This window comes from Sus scrofa, chromosome 6 (assembly GCF_054392235.1).
Source record: "Sus scrofa isolate SSC_HxYL_T2T_F1_AM1 chromosome 6, Sscrofa_HxYL_maternal_Yorkshire_Landrace_v2.0, whole genome shotgun sequence".
Lineage (NCBI taxonomy): Eukaryota > Metazoa > Chordata > Mammalia > Artiodactyla > Suidae > Sus > Sus scrofa.
Genome location: NC_139388.1, coordinates 113266992 through 113285615, shown reverse-complemented (window position 1 = coordinate 113285615; position 18624 = coordinate 113266992). Strand labels below are relative to the sequence as shown.

Sequence of the window (18624 nt, the reverse complement as noted above, 5' to 3'; positions counted from 1 at the left end):
AGAAAGCAAAAAAAAAAAAAAAAAGACCCTCAAGCCAATGGTTTTATGTTAATAAAACATCATAAAGAGTACACTGCATTAATTTAATCCCATAAATCAAAACCTCTTCACATATGTAAAAACATGTGTTTTTTGTTTGTTTGGGTTTTTTTGTCTTTTTTTGCTATTTCTTGGGCCATTCCCGCGGCATATGGAGGTTTCCAGACTAGGGGTTGAATTGGAGCTGCAGCAATGGGCCTACGCCAGAGCCTCAGCAACGCTGGATCCAAGCGGCATCTGCAACCTACACCACAGCTCATGGCAACGCCAGATCGTTAACCCACTGAGCAAGGGCAGGAATCAAACCCACAACCTCATGGTTCCTAGTCGGATTCGTTAACCACTGTGCCATGACGGGAACTCCAAAAAACATGTGTTTTTAAAGTGCTTTAAAAGATATTTATTTTTTAAGAAGTGGAAAATAACGTTCTTTAGAAGACATTTAACTTTTAGTGGAACATGCTATTACCAAAAAGCATGTAACAATTTGTTCATCATCTTCAAGAAATGGGGTTTTTATATAAAATACATATGGGGCACTGAATGCCAAAATGATGGGTGTGTGTGGTTGGAATTAAAAGTTAGATTTGCTATTAAGCCCCTCCGGATGGTGTCTGAAATCAAGAATGACCTTGAGAGGGGAGAGGGAGGTGCGTGGGGTGATCAGCGCGTTTAAGGGCAACGTCCTCGCTGGGTGATGAGTTTGAGTTAGTGGTCAGGACAGCCATTCAGACTGACAGTCCCCTGAACTTGCGTGGCTTCCGTGACAGGGATAGGAACGTGGTTGACTTGAATATTCTTCAGGCAGCCAAAAAAGGACTTCCACACAGGAAGCTTCAGGGTTTTCAAATTATCTGAAAGACAAAAGGTTAGGTGTTCATGCCTTATTCATACTGTCAAGTGAAGCCACTCCATTAAGAAGCAGTCTTATTAGAGCTAAAGGGACCCAGGGTCTCAGGCCACCCAATCATCTCCTCCTTTAAGCAGGCCCCCAACACACCCCCTGCTGTGATAAAGCCCCCCACAAGGCTACTCTTCAAGTTCCTCAAAGATGGAGATTCCACAGCCCAAATCAGTAGATAATAACTCCGAACTCCAGTGCTTTTTGTGGATCATGGAAGACCTATCAAAGTAACAACCAAATGATCTGGATGGACAGAAAACAATGAAGACTGGACAAGGCTCTTTCCAGACCAAATTCCAGTCTTGAAGTTGACTCCATCTCATCCTGCCTGATTTCCCCCCCATTCTGGTTCCAGAAAACTTAATACCTCACCGTAACTAAGTGCCAGAAGGGGAGAGATCAGTTTCTCAGGCCCTTTTCTGATTCTTGATGATATTAGGTTTCTAAGTTCATGCAGCCTCTGAAGAGAGGCTTATAAATTATAGGTTTGAGGCAAGAGGCAGCAGTAGCCACGTGGCCTGGGCTGCTGTGAGACGTGCCTGTTGCTGACAATCGGAGTTCCCCATAAGCTGGAAAAAGGGCCTCACTGTCTCCACTGTCCGGCCAAGGGCTGCCCTGATGACACCCTAGAGGCTAAGGCAGTGCATCTGTCGGGTAAGATGGAGATATTAAGAGCTGATGTGGGTGGGAAATCAGCACAGGAGTTACCTGGGACATCTCCGATGTGCAGGTGCTCCTTTGTGCGGGCAGGTGAGAAGGGGTGCCGTCCAGCTGTGTAGCTATGCTCCGAGTCTAGTTCCAGGTGCACGATGTGCTGTTTTATGGTGACTGGAGGGAGAGGAGGCAAGTCAGGTCTATCACCCAAGGAGAGGCTTCTTCGCTGTGTAATGTCTACACCTGCGTGTTCCCACTGCCTTCTTTCCAGTTCACTCCTACAGACCTGCAGGAGCACTGTTCACGAGAATTCTATCCACCTAGACACATTCAGCTAATTTCTTTCTTTTCTTTCTTTCTTTCCTTTTCTTTCTTTCTTTCTTTCTCTCTCTCTCTTCCTTCCTTCCTTCCTTCCTTCCCTCCTTCCCTCCTTCTTTTGCCTTTTAGGGCCACACCCGTGGCATATGGAAGTTCCCAGGCTAGGGGTCGAATCAGAGCTACAGCTGCCAGCCTACACCACAGCCACAGCAATGCCAGATCTGAGCCGAGTCTGCAAGCTACACCACAGCTCATGGCAACGTCAGATCCTTAACCCACTGAGCGAGGCCAGGGATCAAACCCCTATCCTCAAGGATCCTAGTCATGTTCGTTAACTGCTGAGCCATGAAGGGAACTCACACTCAACTAATTTCTCAACACCAGGTATGTTTAGGGGCTTCCGCATATGTTACGGAATTTAATCCTTAAATCTGTGAAGAAGATTATTTATCCCTTGAATTTCCCAAAGAACAGACTGTGACTCTCCAGCATTGAAGAGCTTGACAAGATGGCTTAGTTGTAAGTTGAATGAGCTGGGATTCAAGCCCTGGTCTCTGGTCTCCCAAGGCCAGTGCGTATTTCACATCATTTCTGGTTCCTTCCAAGAACACACTGATTTTTGAAAACTGACTCCAAAGACAGTGGCTTTTGATGCTTCAAATAAAATTCCTCCCACATTAACAATCTTAACCAAATGCAATGTAGAGAGCTTTTAAATCATCCAAGAAAAGACTACTTTTTAACAAAAGGTTTTTTTTTTCTTTTTTTTTTTTAAGCCAGTAGAGGTTAACATACCTCCAAATTAACATACACAAGTTACTTGTAAAATAGCAGATCTGATTTTTTTTTTTTTTTGGTCTTTTTAGGGCCACATGTGTGGCATATGGAAGTTCCCAGGATAGGGATCGAATTGGAGCTATAGCTGCTAGCCTACACCACAGCCATAGCAACACCAGATCCTAGCTGCGTCTTCGACCTACATCACAGCTCATGGCAATGACAGATCCTTAACCCACTGAGCAAGGCCCGGGATCAAACCTGTGTCCTCATGGATGCTAGTTAGATTTGTTTTGGCTGAGCCATGACGGGAACTCCTAGCAGATCTGAATTGAGAGACTAAGCTTGTTCTCCTCCAGCTGGTTTGTCTAAATTATGTGCATTAATATTAAACGATTGTTAAAAAAATAACCCAACAATTTGGACTTTCACAATGGTAAGAGCAAGCATTTACTGAGCACTTAGTGTATACTGGACACCACTAAGCACCTTATATGCGTTGTCATTAATTTTCACTATTCTGGGAATAGTACACTATTTTTATCTCCATTGTGCAGATGAGGAAACTGAAGGTAAAGAGTCATCAAGTAGCTTGCCCAAGGTCTCTCAGGTAAGTCCTGGAACTGAGATTTGACCTCTATTTTTTTTTTTTTTAACTTCAGAGCTAAAACCCAAGTTACAATATTATGCTACCTTGAAAACAAACATAGCTTATCAGTTCGTTGGGCTAAAAAAACAAAAACAAAACCAACTCAGTGTGTTCTAGAGAACAGGAGTCACGGATTGCATAATTAGGGTTGGGCTTGAGAATGGACACGTTCCTACCACGTGAACCAGATGGTCTGACCCTGGACAGACCCTGATAAATGGATGAACTGAGGCTGCATTGGAGACATTCAAGTCTGCAGGGCAAGGGAGACTGTTTCAGTATGTGAACAACAGGACGTCATACCTGCCACTGAATGCCACTGTCCGTCACACAGAGACTGTTTTGGGGTGACTGATGTCAAGATCCCACCAGCCTCACTGCTCACAGAAGCTGTGACCTGCAACACACATACATTCTTCTATTTCCTTCAGAAAGGCAGATGGAGCCAACTTCCCCTGCCATCTTCCCTTCCCCGCCCTGGCATCCTGGCCCCCCAGGAGCACTTGGAATATAGGGACCCCCTCCCACACAGAGGTCAAGGCTTTGCAAGAATCTCTCTGCTGCATCCCTTCCAGGCAAGTGAGCTGCAACCCTAGGGCCCTGCCTGAAGTTGCTGCCAAAGGTAAAGGGTCTTTCTCTCTGATTCTCAACCCTGCTCCCATCAGACCCAGCTCAAAGGTTACTGATTAGCATCCAAAATCTGCCTTAGTTATTAGTCTGTGACAGTAGTTCTGTTTAGAAGGACCCGTAAAATTTGGAAGGCAAAGATGTTGCCTGAAGACTACACCCTGCTGCTAGGGGCAGCCAATTACCGTAATTCCATGAAAGTGGGACTATCAGGGGGTTCTCAGCCAAGGAAGTCAGCAAGCTAACCGACTGAATTGGTACTGGGCATATGTCAGGGGTCAGGCCCTCAACGTGCTATTGTGTTGAAACCCACATTCCCACTCTGGGCCAGGATTCTCCAAGGGCTAAATTAAGGTCAGTGAAATGAGAAGACTAAAATAAGCATGAGGATAAATAATTTCCATTTAATTTGCATGTCCCCAGAGTATGCAGCCTCTTCTCAGACAATTTTCAAGCTAAACAGTGTCCCTGCTGTGAGGAAGGTTATCAGGTCTTGATTTTGTTTTGGGGGGGATTATTTCCTCTTCAGAAGCTTTCATGGGAGACACTCCCCAACCCCTCCCCTGAAAAGCCAGCCTTGTCTGAACCCACCGTGAAGCATCGTTAACTGGCTTCTCTGGTCCAGCAGAGGCCTGCTCAGAGTTAAAGCAGCAATTTAAATATAAAGTGTTCTGGGAGTTTTGTCTCTTTTGTTTTGCTCAGAGAGTTTTCCCTCATGTTTAATAAACGGCGGAAGGAAGGAGGTGAAAGAAAATGGCACGTTATCCATCTTGGCCTCGAGACCTTAACTAAGAGAGACGTCCTGGAAGAATGTGGTTTTAAAGAGACTTTTTTGGAAAGGAAAGAGATAAAAAGTGGGGCTGGAAAGAAGATATTGAGGAGGCCCATGAGTCACGGGAAAGAGGAAGCAGAAGCAGCACACGGCCAAAGGAGGAATCCATGGAAAGCAAAAGGTCTGCTGGGTGGGGACCTGGTGGCCAGTTTGCTGCAGGGACCAGAAAAGCTGGTGAGTGGGGTAAAAAGGATACGGAGAATCTGAAACTGACCCAGCCAACACAGAGCCATGGACATGAGTGTGACATGGTGTAGACAGCTGATGAGAAGGTCTGTCCTACGAATTCTGGTACTGCCCTCGTGACTAAAAACAGAGATGTGACAAGGATGAAGGGGAGGTGAGAAAAATGAACCTTTACTGAGTATACGACAGCTTCTCTTCTCTTGACAAAAGCCCTTACACATGTGCATTATTCTCTACATTTTAAAGATAAAGAGAGTGTGAAAGAGGTTACAACCCTAGGGCCAGATAACTAAGTGATGCAGCTGGACTTCAGCCCAGCTTGTTTGAGTATGCCCAGTTTGAAAGATGAAGAAGAGAAAACAGGATGACCAAACCACCTGTTAAAGGAAAATGGCACGTTAGCCCTCAAGTCCCGTCTCTTAAATACAAGATTGGATTCCACTCTCCACCACAACTTCACCTACCATGGTCTCCAGGAATGGAATCCGGTTCGAATATAAACTCACATACCCCTCCCAGGTCATCAGATGGCTACGCACCTTCCCTGCCTCCAAATAAACACACAAATGCTCCCCAGGTTGACTTCCAATGTGAATGAGGATTCCAGTGAGACTTCTTGGGCGAATGCTGAAGACGAGCTTAAACTCGGGCCCCAGGAACACAGAGTTAGCTTTCACAAGAAAAATAAATAAATAAGTAAACAAACAAATAAATAGTTAAAACATCAGAATTCAAGAAAAGGGAGCTAGCTCTTCAGAACCAAAGCTATAAAGATACTAGGTCTTCCAGACTGCTCCTTACCTAGGATGACATGCCCTCCTTCTTGGGAAAAATAAATGCCTTTCTCCAAAGAGCCACCCAAGCAGGGAGACACCCCCAAGCTTGCAGAAGGGGTCTCCAGAGGCTTCAGATCCAACTGAAAGTTCCTCAGGCATCCCACAAAGCTGTTTTGGGGGAGGCTCTGCAACCAAGCAGAAGAGAAAGCCAACTTCATTACCTGCAACTCCCACAAATGCACGGGCAGCCAAGGTTAAGAGCAGGGCCTTGTCCATAAAAGTGGGGGAAGGAGGGAAGATTCATTCTTCCTGCTTCCGAGACTCTGGTGGGCTTGATTATTCCATTCTGTCTCCCCGCCCCCACTGCAGTGTCAAAAAACCTGGGTACCAGATGTCTGGTGGGTCCTCGAAGTTTGAAGGTGCCTCAACCAAGTGATGTGTACGCAGAGGGCAAGGATGATGGCCATCGCTATCCAGCATAGAAACAAGGGCACAGAGGGTGATTTGACCCTGGATCACTCAACCAGAGCTGTGATGGTGGAAATTTCCAGCATGCTGTTCACGGATGGCACCATCTCATTGCAGGTGCAAACTACTCCTTTGGGTTTCATGAGCCCGTGTGACAGCTTAACACAGGGCAGCTGACTGAAAAAAGAGGCCAAAACATTCCCAAAATAATAAAGTGTAAAAAAAGCTCCCTACATTGTGGGGCCTGGTGTACCACCACCAAGGTGCAAATGCCACAGGGTTACGATAAGACACAGGGTGCAGCATCAGTGGGATTACGTGGAGCCCTGCCCGTGGCTCCCTAAAGCTGGCCTGAAACAAGGGCTCCTCACTGGGGTCCCGGGGATAAGCTTCTGGGGTTCTGTGAGCCCTTAAGTTATATGCCAGAAGTTCTATGCATTTTCCTGGGGAGAGGGACTGTTAACTTTCATGAAATTCTCAGAAAAGTTAATAAAACCACTCAATAAAATCCTTCAACTCTCTTCTGGAGTAAATGGCTTTAGGACTCTGGAATCCCACCCAACAGATGCAAGATGATGATTGTAAGAGTACAGTGGTATTAGAGCATGGAGTGTCAGCATCAACAAAGTACTGGTTGCACCTCCTATGCAATTTTTAGTTTCTTAAGATTTGCCACTGCAGAGTTCCTACTGTGGCTCAGGGGGTTAAGAAGTGTCCAAGGGGATGCGGGTTCAATTCCTGGCCTCGCTCAGTGGATTAATGATCTGGTGTTGCCGCGAGCTGGGGCGTAGCTCGCAGATGCAGCTTCGATCTGGTGTTGCTGTGGCTGTGGCGTAGGCCGGCAGCTGCAGCTCAGATTTAACCCCTAGCCTGGGAACTTCCATATGCTGCAGGTATAGCCCTAAAAAGCAAAAAAAAAAAAAAAAAAAAAAAAAAAAATTCATGTACAGTCAAGAGCTCAGACTATCCAGGATAGGCCATGATCTAACAGAGAACCCCTAAAGACTGGCTGCAGGCTTTGGTAGTTGGAGATGGTCACTGGTGACTGGATGATGCTTTCCCTTTGAAAGGCTGTGGAGGAGGGTAATCTAGTGGTTTGTACCCTCAAGTTGAAGGAAGGCTGTAAGAGAGCTTTGCTTGTGAAGGATATTTTCAGTGAGGTGCTCCTAGTTGTCTCAGATATGAGACATTGAGTGTGATTTATCCAAGTCAAAAGAGCATCCGAATCGTGCCCCTGAGTAGCTGCCCCATCCTGTGATTTCTCTGAGAGGGAAACAGGCTCAGAGGTTGCAGGAAAATAAACACTGTAAGTTCCCATTGTGGCTCAGCACGTTATAAGCCTGACTGGTATCCATGAGGATGTGGGTTCGATCCCTGGCCTCATTCAGTGGGTTAAGGATCTGGTGTTGCCATTATCTGTGGTGTAGGTTGCAGACGTGGCTTGGATTCTAGCATTGCTGTGGCTGTGGTGTAAGCCTGCAGCTATAACTCCAATTTGGCCCCTAGCCTGGGAACCTCCATATGCTGCAGGGGCGGCCCTAAAAAACAAACAAACAAACAAAAAAAAAAAAAAGAAAGGAAAACACTGAGTATTCTCTTCAGCAATTAATATGTTGTATATTATTTGTGTAATAGATAACATGATACATATACTATGTTAATATATTATTTATGATACATACATAAAAGTTATTCTATACAATCAAGTAAAGCAATACTTTATGACTTGCTGGGGCTTTGGATCAAACCCTAGTACAAAATTCAAGTGGGCCAGGCTGAGCCCTGTTGGAGACACCATGGCCAAGGCTAGGTGAGCCTGACCACCTAGAATCTATGCGGCAGAAGTGACCGGCTTTGTCTATACCCATTTCTGGTCCAGATTTGAGTCTCAGACCTTCCTCCCCTGCTGCGAGCACACGTCACACCAGAATGGGCACCAGCTGAGAGGGAAGGGACCCCAGGGGCTGAGCATCTGGCAGCGTATTTAGGAGAGGACAGTTCCTAGACCTGAGCTGTTGATGGGGCCATCTGACTTCACTTTGGGAAGGCAAAAAAGGCAAGTCTGGGAGAAGAGTGACAGGTGAGTTCGGCCACCCCACGTAGCCCAGGTGGGACATGCACTCTGGCCACGTGGCGGAGAGATGAGGGAGAGGGCCCCTCACAGAGCTCAGCCCCAGAGCCCTGGTCCCAGTGGAGCTTTTGAACTTGGCAAGCCAGGTATGTGCCTGCCTTCTTGGAGACAGGCAAACTTGTGATTTTTTTCCCTTAGTGCAAATTTTCCCCGAATTTGGTTGTTGAGATAAATTTTATTTAGTCACCAAATAACATGAAAACACAGACTCAGTTAAAATAATTTAAAGTACTTTGATATTCTTGAATACCTTATATAATTATAGTGATTATATGGTAAATTGTTCTCCTCTAAGGCCCTGAAGCATAACTACTTACCTTTGATTTCCCTGATGGAGAGGCTCCCAGGTAAACTGGTGCTCTGAGGCTGATGGTGGAATTTCCAGGCAAACTGCCCTCCCGGGCCCTCAGACCATCCATAACCAAGCGTCCCCTTTCTCCATCATGCCCAAACACCACCTTCAGGGTAAAGAATATAAGCAGATCATATTTTTCCCTTTGACAACTGGCATGGTAGTTTATTAGTGGTCACAGGAAATTTTTTTAAAGTTGTTTTTCTGTTCCTTCAAGTAGCTTTAAAAAGCAGATTTTTCTCCCTAGTACTGTCACCACCATCATCATTTTGGGAGATTATGTTAGGGATTAAGCAGAGCGAGCTCAAAACAGGAAGGAGAAAAGAGTTCTCAAAAATGCACAAAAATTATAACTGACCTGGGTATGCACACAAAAGACAAATAACGGAAGAAACAAAAGATCATAAACAAACATCCATGCAACAAAGAAGGAGGAAGAGATTGTGTAGAGCTGAGACGGGCTGCGGGTCCTTCCACCTGTGCTATGGAGAAGGCATTCCAAACGCAGAGAGGAGCCTGGAGACCTGGAAATTGTCCCAAAGGAGAGAAATGGACCAGGGGACAGAGTTGGGAGTGGGCAGCCCAGGGAGGCGAGGGAGGCACTGAACAAGCAGGGAGGAAAGCTTGCCCTGGCATTCAGGATGGCATCTGTGCATGGTGCATGCAGGAGTTGCTGGGGCTGAGATGCTGGGTGCTCTGTGCCTCCAGCCACATAAGCTCTCCCAGTGCCTGTGCCTGGGAGAACACTGAGACGCCTATCTTCAGCTACTGGGCAGTGAACTTGGCCCCAGCTGGAGGATCTAGGGCAGCCTCAGCTCTCACCGTGTGCCACTTCCCATCATTGCACCTCTCCTTGCTTTTGAGCTTCAGTTTTTTTCCTTCTGCCCCCAGTGCAAAGACCAGACGTCCTTTCGAAAGATAAAGAGCCATAAAGGAGGTCTTAGTGCCCGTGTAAAACACGAGCCCCCTGGACGACGTTGTCTGCACGTCCACAGCAAACTGTGACCTGTGGAGGACAGAAAGCAAAAGGCAAAGAAAGAAAATAAGAGATTTTTAGTATTTGTCCAAATCGCCGAAGCTGGGAGAAGGGGTGAGGAGCAAACCCCCACAACCCCATTATTTCAACGAATAAACCTGGGCATGTATGGATTGAACAGCCTACCTTGGGGAATTTTCAAAAGCCATTACATTCCAGCTGTTAGAAGTTTTGTGGTTTAATTTCCTTACTGTGTTGGGGAATAAGAGGAAATGTTATGGCAAACTTAGCTAGTGGCGTAAATCCCAGATGTGGCAAGAGGGAAGATGCCTTACTTAAAAAAAAAAAAAAAAAATCTACGTTTTAGAAAATTATGGTAAAATATACATAACATTTACCCTAGTTTACCTTTTTTTTTTTTTTTTGGCTGGGGCCAGGGATTGAATCTGAGCTGCAGCTTCAACCTACACCACAGCCGTGGCAATGCCAGATCCTAACCCACTGAGCTGGGCCAGGGTTTGAACCCACACTGCCACAGAGACAATACCGGATCACTAACCCACTGTGCCCCATGGGAAATCCCTCTTATCCAGTTTTAAGAGTAGAGTTCAGTAGTGTTAATTAAACATTCACATTACTGTGCTTCTCACTGCCAGGACTCTTTTCATCTCGCAAAACTGGAACTCTTTACATATTAAACATTTCTGCATTGCCTCCTCCCCTAGCCTAAGGCAACTACCTTTCTACTTTCTATCTCTATACATTTATTTATTTATTTATTTATTTTTGCTTTTCAGGGCCACACCTGCAGCATATGGAGGTTCCCAGGCTAGGAGTCCAGTTGGAGCTACAGCTGCTGGCCTACACCACAGCCACAGCAACTCAGGATCCAAGCTATGTCTGCAACCTACACCACAGCTCACGGCAACGCCAGATTCTTAACCCACTGAGCAAGGCTAGGGATAAAACCTGCGTCCTCATGGATGCTAGTTAGAGTCGTTTCCACTGAGCCATGACAGGAACTCCCCTGTGTCTATAAATTTGACCATTCTAGGTGCTTCATATATGTGGAGTTATACAATATTTGTCTTTTTGAGACTGGCTTATTTCACTTAGCATCCTTGACTTTTTAAATCCAGTGAACATACTTCCTATTTTGTGTATAGGCAGGGAAGCTGTGAAAAGTCAGGAGACAACTTTAATAACAAGGATTTGATTTAAGCATCAGCTAAACATTTTCTTTCTCTAAGACATATTTAACACAGAAGCACAGAAGTACACCCTTAGGTTTCTTGGACCTTAATATCCCACCTATGATGGGACAGGAATTAAGCAAGCATCATGCAGTAAAATCAGAGAATGAGAGTTAATGTTCCCTTAGCATGATGGCTGCATATCATAGGCATGTATAGCTAAGCAAGCTCGACTTTCTATGTAAACTCACATCTGTCCATCCATTTATTCATTCACTCAATGAACATTTAATGTGTGAGTAGTAGGTATAAGACCCTGTGGTGGGTGCTGGGAATGCAGCCATGGATGTTTCATTCCTTGAGATGTTTATGGTGTGTAGGTACACTGAGGGGGCATCTAAAACTGCACTGGGAAAAGGTGATGGGAGATGCAAGTGTCAATAGGCTGTCATCGCCCACTCCTTGGGATTTCTAAGTGAACACCAGAGAGAGAGCACCACTTGAAGCTGCATCCCTGGTGCCTGGTACACAGTAGGTGCTCAAGAAATAGTTCCTGAATTGAATTAAATGGTAAATGGAAAACGTGGAGGTGGAATCAGGACATGGAAGAAATAATTACGCTGCTACATCCCTTTGCTTTTTTAATACTGTGAGGCTGAGCAAACACGGAGATGCATGTGAATTCTTTAGATTTGCAGGCTTCCTTGAGGGTAACAGTTTCTTCAAAACAAAAAAGAAACCTCTCTTTGTGAAATTAAACCAACCAGATGGTGACACTGCTCAATATTTCTCTCTGTGTATCTGTGTGTTCGGGTGAACATTTGAAGAACAAGGGTTAGCCAGTTTAAGGAAGACATTAGAACTTGCTAAGAGTTAGAGTACTTTACATATGTGGGCTTGGTTAGTAGACTTGACATTTGCTTTCCAGAATTATTTCTCGAAGCAATTTTCTTTCAGAAAAGACTAACTGACTAACACCCAAAAAAGACATCAGTAGATTCAAATCCTGGCATAAGATACTGTAGCCCTCTTCATTGCTGAAAGATGGAAGCATTAGGCAGAGAGCAAAGGAGCATTTGTTTTGTTTTTGCTTTTTAGGGCTGCACCCCTGGCATATGGAGGTTCCCAGGCTAGGGGGTGAATCGGAGTTGTAGCTGCTGGCCTACATCACAGCCACAGCAACACCACAGCCATAGCAATGCAGGATTCGAGCTGCGTCTGCAACCTAGACCACAGCTCACAGCAGTGCTGAATCCTTAACCCACTGAGCAAGGCTAGGGATAGAACCTGCATCCTCATGGATATTGGTTGGATTTGTTAGCCGCTAAGCCACGACAGGAACTCCCAAAGGTGTGTTTTTATACATTCACCAAGAAGTTAAAATAGCGGTACAGGGTTTTACAGGAGAGGCAAAAAATTGCTAGAATAGAAATCATAAAGAGAACAAAAGAATAGCCCAAATCTTGTAACATCTTGAAATATATTCTGATTGCTACCATGTTTGGGACTAAAACAATTTAAAAATTATATTTACTAAGGATTATTATTTTCACTTTCCCTTTAAGAATGTTACTTTTGCCGTTTATTACATATAATTCAGTGCTGGACGAGAATATGCTGCCGTCAAATCATCAGAAGAAGATGGATAAGCCACCACAGTGAATGTGCTGAGAGGGAAGATGCCAGAGAGAAAGGGGCCATAGAGGAGGGGCAGGGGGAAGCTAGAAAAGCCACAGAGCCAGAGAGGCGGGATGAGGGGAGCTGGGAAAGGACAGTCAGGAGCATCTGCAGGGAGGCTGATGTCATTAAGGTCAGCCTGACCAAGAGAGCAGTGATGGGGAGAGGGGTAGCCCCGGCAGGCTGAGTGCCAAAAGGGTCTCCAATTCTGCTACCTGGGTGTCTGCCTCCATCTCCCAGGACCACAGTTTCAGCAAATCAGGGGTGGCCACCATCTCCACTGGGTCTACTGGAGACGCAGAGCTGCTGGCCTAGGCAATGTCCTTCAGAAGCCATCGCCGCCCCTCCTTCCCGCCTTCACATCTGCCGTGACTCACGCACTTGCTCAATGAGTGGCCTCTGAGGGCCAGCTCATTAGAAGCCATTACCTCTCCTCCCTGCAAAGCATCATCCACCCCAGGTAACTGGTGAGAAAACTGAGGTTCAAAGAGATAGAGCAATTTGTGCAAGCATGTGAGAAAGATGTCATGCCAAGTTTATGGAGAGGACACTGAGGCTTAGAAAAGCTGAACTGCAGCCTATGGTAGCCGTGGAGCTGCGCTCAGAGCCCCCATCAGGAGACCCTGCTGCAGGGGCACGGCGGCCTGGCAGCCCCCACGTGCCACACTCCTGGAACTTCAGTGGCACCCCAGTGACTCCCAAACAAGGACTGAGCTCAGGAGCGGCACCAGAGGTGGGCCATTTATGCCCAGCACTGGATTCTTCCGCGGAGTGATCTTTGCTTGCCCCGCCCAATCGCCTGCCTAACCTCCTGGGTGCTTCCCGCAGTCTGAGTTCTTCCTACCCCTCCTGTCTTCCCCCTCCTCTCATGTGCGCTGTCTCAGAGGAAGGCTCTCTCCACCAGCTCCTGTGCCCCTCTTTGCTTCCACAGGAACAATAACTCTCCTGCACAGCTAATCCCATTTTGACGCCTGCATCCCCAGGACTCAGAGTGTGTGGCCCAAGGTCACATACAGCAAGTGGCTGAGTGGGTGAAATGAAAGCCAACGTCTTGGAGTTCCCCTCCTGGCTCAGTGGTTAACAAATCCGACTGGGAACCCCGAGGTTGTGGGTTTGATCCCTGGCCTTGCTCAGTGGGTTAAGGATCTGGTGTTGCCCCGAGTTGTGGTATAGATCACAGGCACAGCTTGGATCCCTCCTTGCTATGGCTGTGGCATAGGCCAGCAGCTACAGCTCCGATTCGACCCCTAGCCTGGGAACCTCCATATGCTGCAGGAGTGGCCCTAGAAAAGGCAAAAAGACAAAAAAAAAAAGCCAACGTTTAAAGCCAGGACTTTTTGATTCCTGGGCAATCCAGCCTCTGTAGATAAGTCATCAAGCAATTTTGGGCACCTTTTTATTTATGCCTCCTTCAAACCACATGCAAATGACAAGCCTTGTTTTTCTACCTTTTTTTTCTGACACAGTATCTGCTCCAGCCCTCCTCCCCACAAAGAGATGCAATGTGTTAGCACAAAAAGTCCAAATGTGTTCTCTAAAAATGATGCATCTGGCACCGAGTCTTCCTGACAGAATGATTTTCCTCTGACTATAGAATGCAGGAGAGGAAAGGTGATTTATCATAGAAATAAATAGCAGCTTTGGAAAGAAATATCAGCCTTATTTTTAGAACACCGTCAATTATAAGCCAGAGCTGAGCTGATTGTTTCAGCCTCAGAGCAGCAGGCATCACGTGTGCCTTCCAGCTGTGGGGAAGGAACAGGCTTGGGCAGCCAGGCTCTGTGTCCTGGGCAAGCCAGCACCTCTTCTCACAAATGTGGTGGTGTCTCCTTCATTAGTGACAGGTGCCTGAGGTCATGCCAGCTAGCTTGCCCTAGGGGAGAATCATAGTCAGACTGAGTTGATTTGGGGCAGAAAAATGAATACCTGGGTTTTGGCAGCTCCTGCGGAAGTATGAATAGCAAGTGGCTGGTGGGACTGTCCCCAAACCTGAGGGCTCCATGGCTGGCCTTGGCCCCTGGAGATGGTGGGCAAGACTGGGCATCTCCCCACACCTTCAAGCTCCTCGAAGAGGCTGCTGCTGTGTCTCGCAATGGCTGTGTGGGAAAGAAGCAAAAAATCAGGACAGCTAATTATCTGTGGGGGGGGGGGGGCAGGAGTGGAAAATGCCTTGCTAAATGCCTTGTTCAATTTTGACTTCTGATCCTGAGACTGAATGCAGTAGAGATGAATGCGTCCTGTTATTCCCAACTGCACAAGTCCGAACAGGCGGCTGGTACACATCCAGACCATCTCCCCTCCAGGGAGCCTAGGGAGAACTAAGTGTCCCTTAAGAGAGTCATCATGTAGCCAGCAGCACCAAGGCCTGCATAACCAGCTAGTGGGACCTGGAGCCGCCATCCTGCCACTCCCCCTGGGGTCACTTGGGCTTTTTCAGCAGGGCCTTGAAAGGACCCAGAGAGCAGGACACAGAAGGTGTAGGGGGGACAAGAGCCTGTCTCCACTTTCATTGGAATTGACCCATGCACCGACGTCTATCCTGAACCGGATGATGCTTTTAACTTTTTAATAGGAAGGAGTTTTAATGGAGAAAAACAGCCACAATAAATATCAAATGTGACTAGAAAAGTTGTTGGAAGGAACTGAGACTCGCCACCCCTTCCCCATCTTTTCCCGGCGGCAAAGCCCGGATTTCAAAGACGTGCCCAAGTCTCTCCCATGGGGATCAGAGCTCGGCTGAGCTCTCCATTCATGGAAGTGAATGATGGGAATTCACCCTGCTAACAGTTGGTTCAGGCATGAACATGTGACACCCTCCTGGCCAATGAGCCTTAAGAGGCATCAAGGGGCAGGGCCTCTGGAAAACATTCCTTTCTAAAGGATAGAAAAAGCCTGCAGATCAGTGGTTCTAGTGTGGGCACTGCTCCTTGAGGATAGATAGCCCAGAACTGTGCCGGATGGAGCCAGGATGGCTGTGGGGAATCAGAGCCCAGCCTCCAGCTTACCCATCCTCGAACTGTCTCTTCATGTGACACTGTAGATCCCTGCAGAGGGTTAAGCCCTAGCAGCTGAAGTCTTCCTAACAAATTCACATTCCTTCAGGATCGGGTTTTCCAATTTCACCTGATTCCTGGATAGAGTGCTCAGGATGCAGACTTGATAACACTTATTTATTAATATATATTAATAATATTATGATACATTTATTGATATATATAATAATAATATTATTAAAACACTCCATGCTTGCACACAGCTGAATGGAGATGTCTGATCACCAGGAAGTTAAGTGAATTGCTTAAAATCACAACCAGACCTGGATCTTCCAGGAACTTCCTGCCGGGGGCTCACACCAGCTAGGCCCACTCCCTCCCTGAATGATTCTGTGTGTCAGCCAGTAACATCGAGATGATCAGTTTTCATAGATACCCTCTGCCACCAAGTCTTCCTAAATTCTCCTAATGGCACCATCATCCTTCAAGGCACCCAGGTCATCACTGACGCCTGCCCCCTGGCCTCTTGCACAAGCTGTTTCCATGTCTTACAATTGGTCTTTGAGACAAATTTTGTTTCTACTCCTTCCCTTTCAACTCTGGTGCCTCCACCCTGAAAGCCAGGCCTTTGACCCTCTTGCCTGGATCTTTCCAGTACTTTGCCAGTTTGACTCCATGTCTCTAGAACTTTCCTAGATCAAACCATCCCATGGGTGGCTGGCAGTTTATTAAATTTTTTTTTTTTTTTTTTTTTTTGCTTTTTGCTTTTTAGGGCCACATATGTGACATATGGAAGTTCCTAGGCTAGGGGTCGAATCAGAGCTACAGCTTCGGGCCTACACCACAGCCACGGCAACACGGGATCCGAGCCGCGTCTGCAACCTACACCACAGCTCATGGCAACACCAGATCCTTAACCCACTGAGCGAGGCCAGGGATCAAACCCACATCCTCATGAATCCTAGTCGGGTTCATTACTGCTGAGCCGCAACAGGAACTCCCCAGTTTATTAATCTTAAACACAGTTTACAGCAGTCCTTTCAATGGCTTTAGAGTGACTACAGAAAAATGTCAAAATTACATCAGGCCATCCAAGTCTGGTCTGATCCACTCCAGCATGTGATTCTGAGTTTACCTACCCCATCTCCTTTCGCCACCAAACTGCCCCTGTTCACCAAGCTTCCCAAGCCCTTAGAGGTCGCACATGAAGAGCACGTGAATTATAAGAGCGCGTTCTCATCAGCAGAGCACGTAACTATGAAGAGCCCATTCTCTGGGATCCCTCAGCCCTAAGTTTCAATTCCATCACAGCCATTTACTTACTGGGTGCTTTCGGGCAAACTGTTGTTAACCTCTCTGAGACCCAATTTCCTGGCTTGTAAAGCTGGCAATTGATTCTGTTCTCAGAGGGGTGTGGTGAGAATGGAGAGAGAGTAAGACTCATGAGGATCAGAGAGAATGCTTGCCAAGCGCCTACGCCTGCGATGTCCACAGCATCCCGCCTCCCGGCGTTGGACTCCTGCTCCTGGAGCGACAATATCCACTTGTCTAAATTCAACCCATACCCCACACCCAGTCTATGCCTCTTCCTCCAGAAGAACCCCGGTCTCTGCAGCAGGAAAGTGCCTGCTGTACCACACTGGTAGCGCATTATCCCTTTCACTTAGGTTATTCGCATGCATAACAACCATAGCTAATAAGTATCGCCTGCCTACCATCGCCACATGTTTTACATTTATTACTTCATTTAACCCTCATGGCACCATGAGATATTACTGATATATACCCTCGTATGTGCTGCAGGAAATAGACCCACAGGGAGGTTGGATAATCATTCAAGATCACACGCGTAGTAAGTGATAAAGCCCAGTACAAACCCAAAAAGTCTGACCTCAAAGTCCAGTCCTTACCTCCAAAGCCTGGTTGCCTTCTTTCTGTTATTAGGCTTTTGGAGGCAGAATTACTGTCTTATTCCACCTAATCCCGGGGCTTGCCCAGAACAGGGGAGCACATTAAATACAGTGTATTCACTGGGTCTCCCACTTCGATAGCCAGGGTCCCACTCTCTCTGCTGAGGCTCCCAGAGACACCTGACAGCGTCACACCAGCTTTCTCCCCCTGGCTGAGGCACCTGTCACTCACTATGCCATAAACTCTACTCATTCTTGTTCCTGCCAAATATTGGTCCTTTTCTTCTCTCCCTGACTGGCTTCTCCACCAAGCCCGTAGCCCGCGCTAGATGACTCAGAATTATACTAACTCCCGCTTCTCCTTTGCCACCCACATTCAATTATTATGAGTCTGATAACTCCATCTTCTTAATAGCTTTGAATCCATTTCTTTCTCTCCGTCTCCACCATCACTGTGCTAATTTAGTCTTTCAGTCATTCTGACTTACTGGGAAAAAAAAATGACTTCATTCCTGATGGGGCAGTTCTAAAGATGCTCCTTTCTTAACAGGAAAAATGACAACCCTTTGGGATGTATGAAATGTATTGCTTCTTAATAGCTTAAGACAGTTCTTTTTATATATATCTCTTCAACTCCCCCAAATCTTTGTGCAGCAGGAAAAATATTGGCAGAAGAGCCGTGTGGGGTTGATGTTACGTAAAAAGTGGGTTGAATTGAACAGAAATGCATTGCTCTCAAGAGGGCACAGGCTTCGGGGCCAGGCTGCCTGGGTTTGAATTCCAACTCCACCTTCCATCTGTGGGAGCTTGGGCGAGCTGCTTACTTTCTAAGCCACAGCATCCATTTCTGTAAGATGTACCTGGTAACAGTCCTTCTCCCACAAGGTTACGTGGGGATTTAGTAGGAAAATCCACTTAAAGAGCTTAGTGTAACACCTGGCACATTGGAAGTGCTCCGCGTTATCCATTAATCATATTAACTGTAACCTCAGATACGGGGAGGTTGCATTATTGACCCCAGGTGGAACGCAGGATTTTTTAAATCCTAACCCCGTGTCTAACTCATTAGGAAGCTTCCGCCCTCCCAAAAAGGAATTTCATTTCCTTTCAGCCTCTCTTAATTTTACATGAGAATCACCCAGGAGCTTTACAAACTCCTGCT

At 46.5% G+C, this 18624-nt stretch overlaps 1 protein-coding gene across 5 annotated transcripts in view; it reads right to left on the bottom strand.

Moving 5' to 3' along the window:
- Positions 1 to 415: 415 nt before the first annotated feature.
- LAMA3 (laminin subunit alpha 3) overlaps positions 416 to 18624 on the bottom strand; it is a 253893-nt gene continuing 235684 nt past the window's right edge. For all 5 annotated transcript variants that reach the window (XM_084958210.1, XM_084958209.1, XM_084958211.1 and 2 more), the window contains 8 exon segments: positions 14486 to 14655; positions 9536 to 9719; positions 8679 to 8819; positions 5788 to 5947; positions 5526 to 5656; positions 3645 to 3738; positions 1652 to 1771; positions 416 to 893 (listed from right to left, as the gene is read on the bottom strand). In XM_084958210.1, coding sequence (XP_084814336.1) covers positions 748 to 893; positions 1652 to 1771; positions 3645 to 3738; positions 5526 to 5656; positions 5788 to 5947; positions 8679 to 8819; positions 9536 to 9719; positions 14486 to 14655 — 1146 coding nt within the window. In that variant the 3' untranslated portion in view covers positions 416 to 747.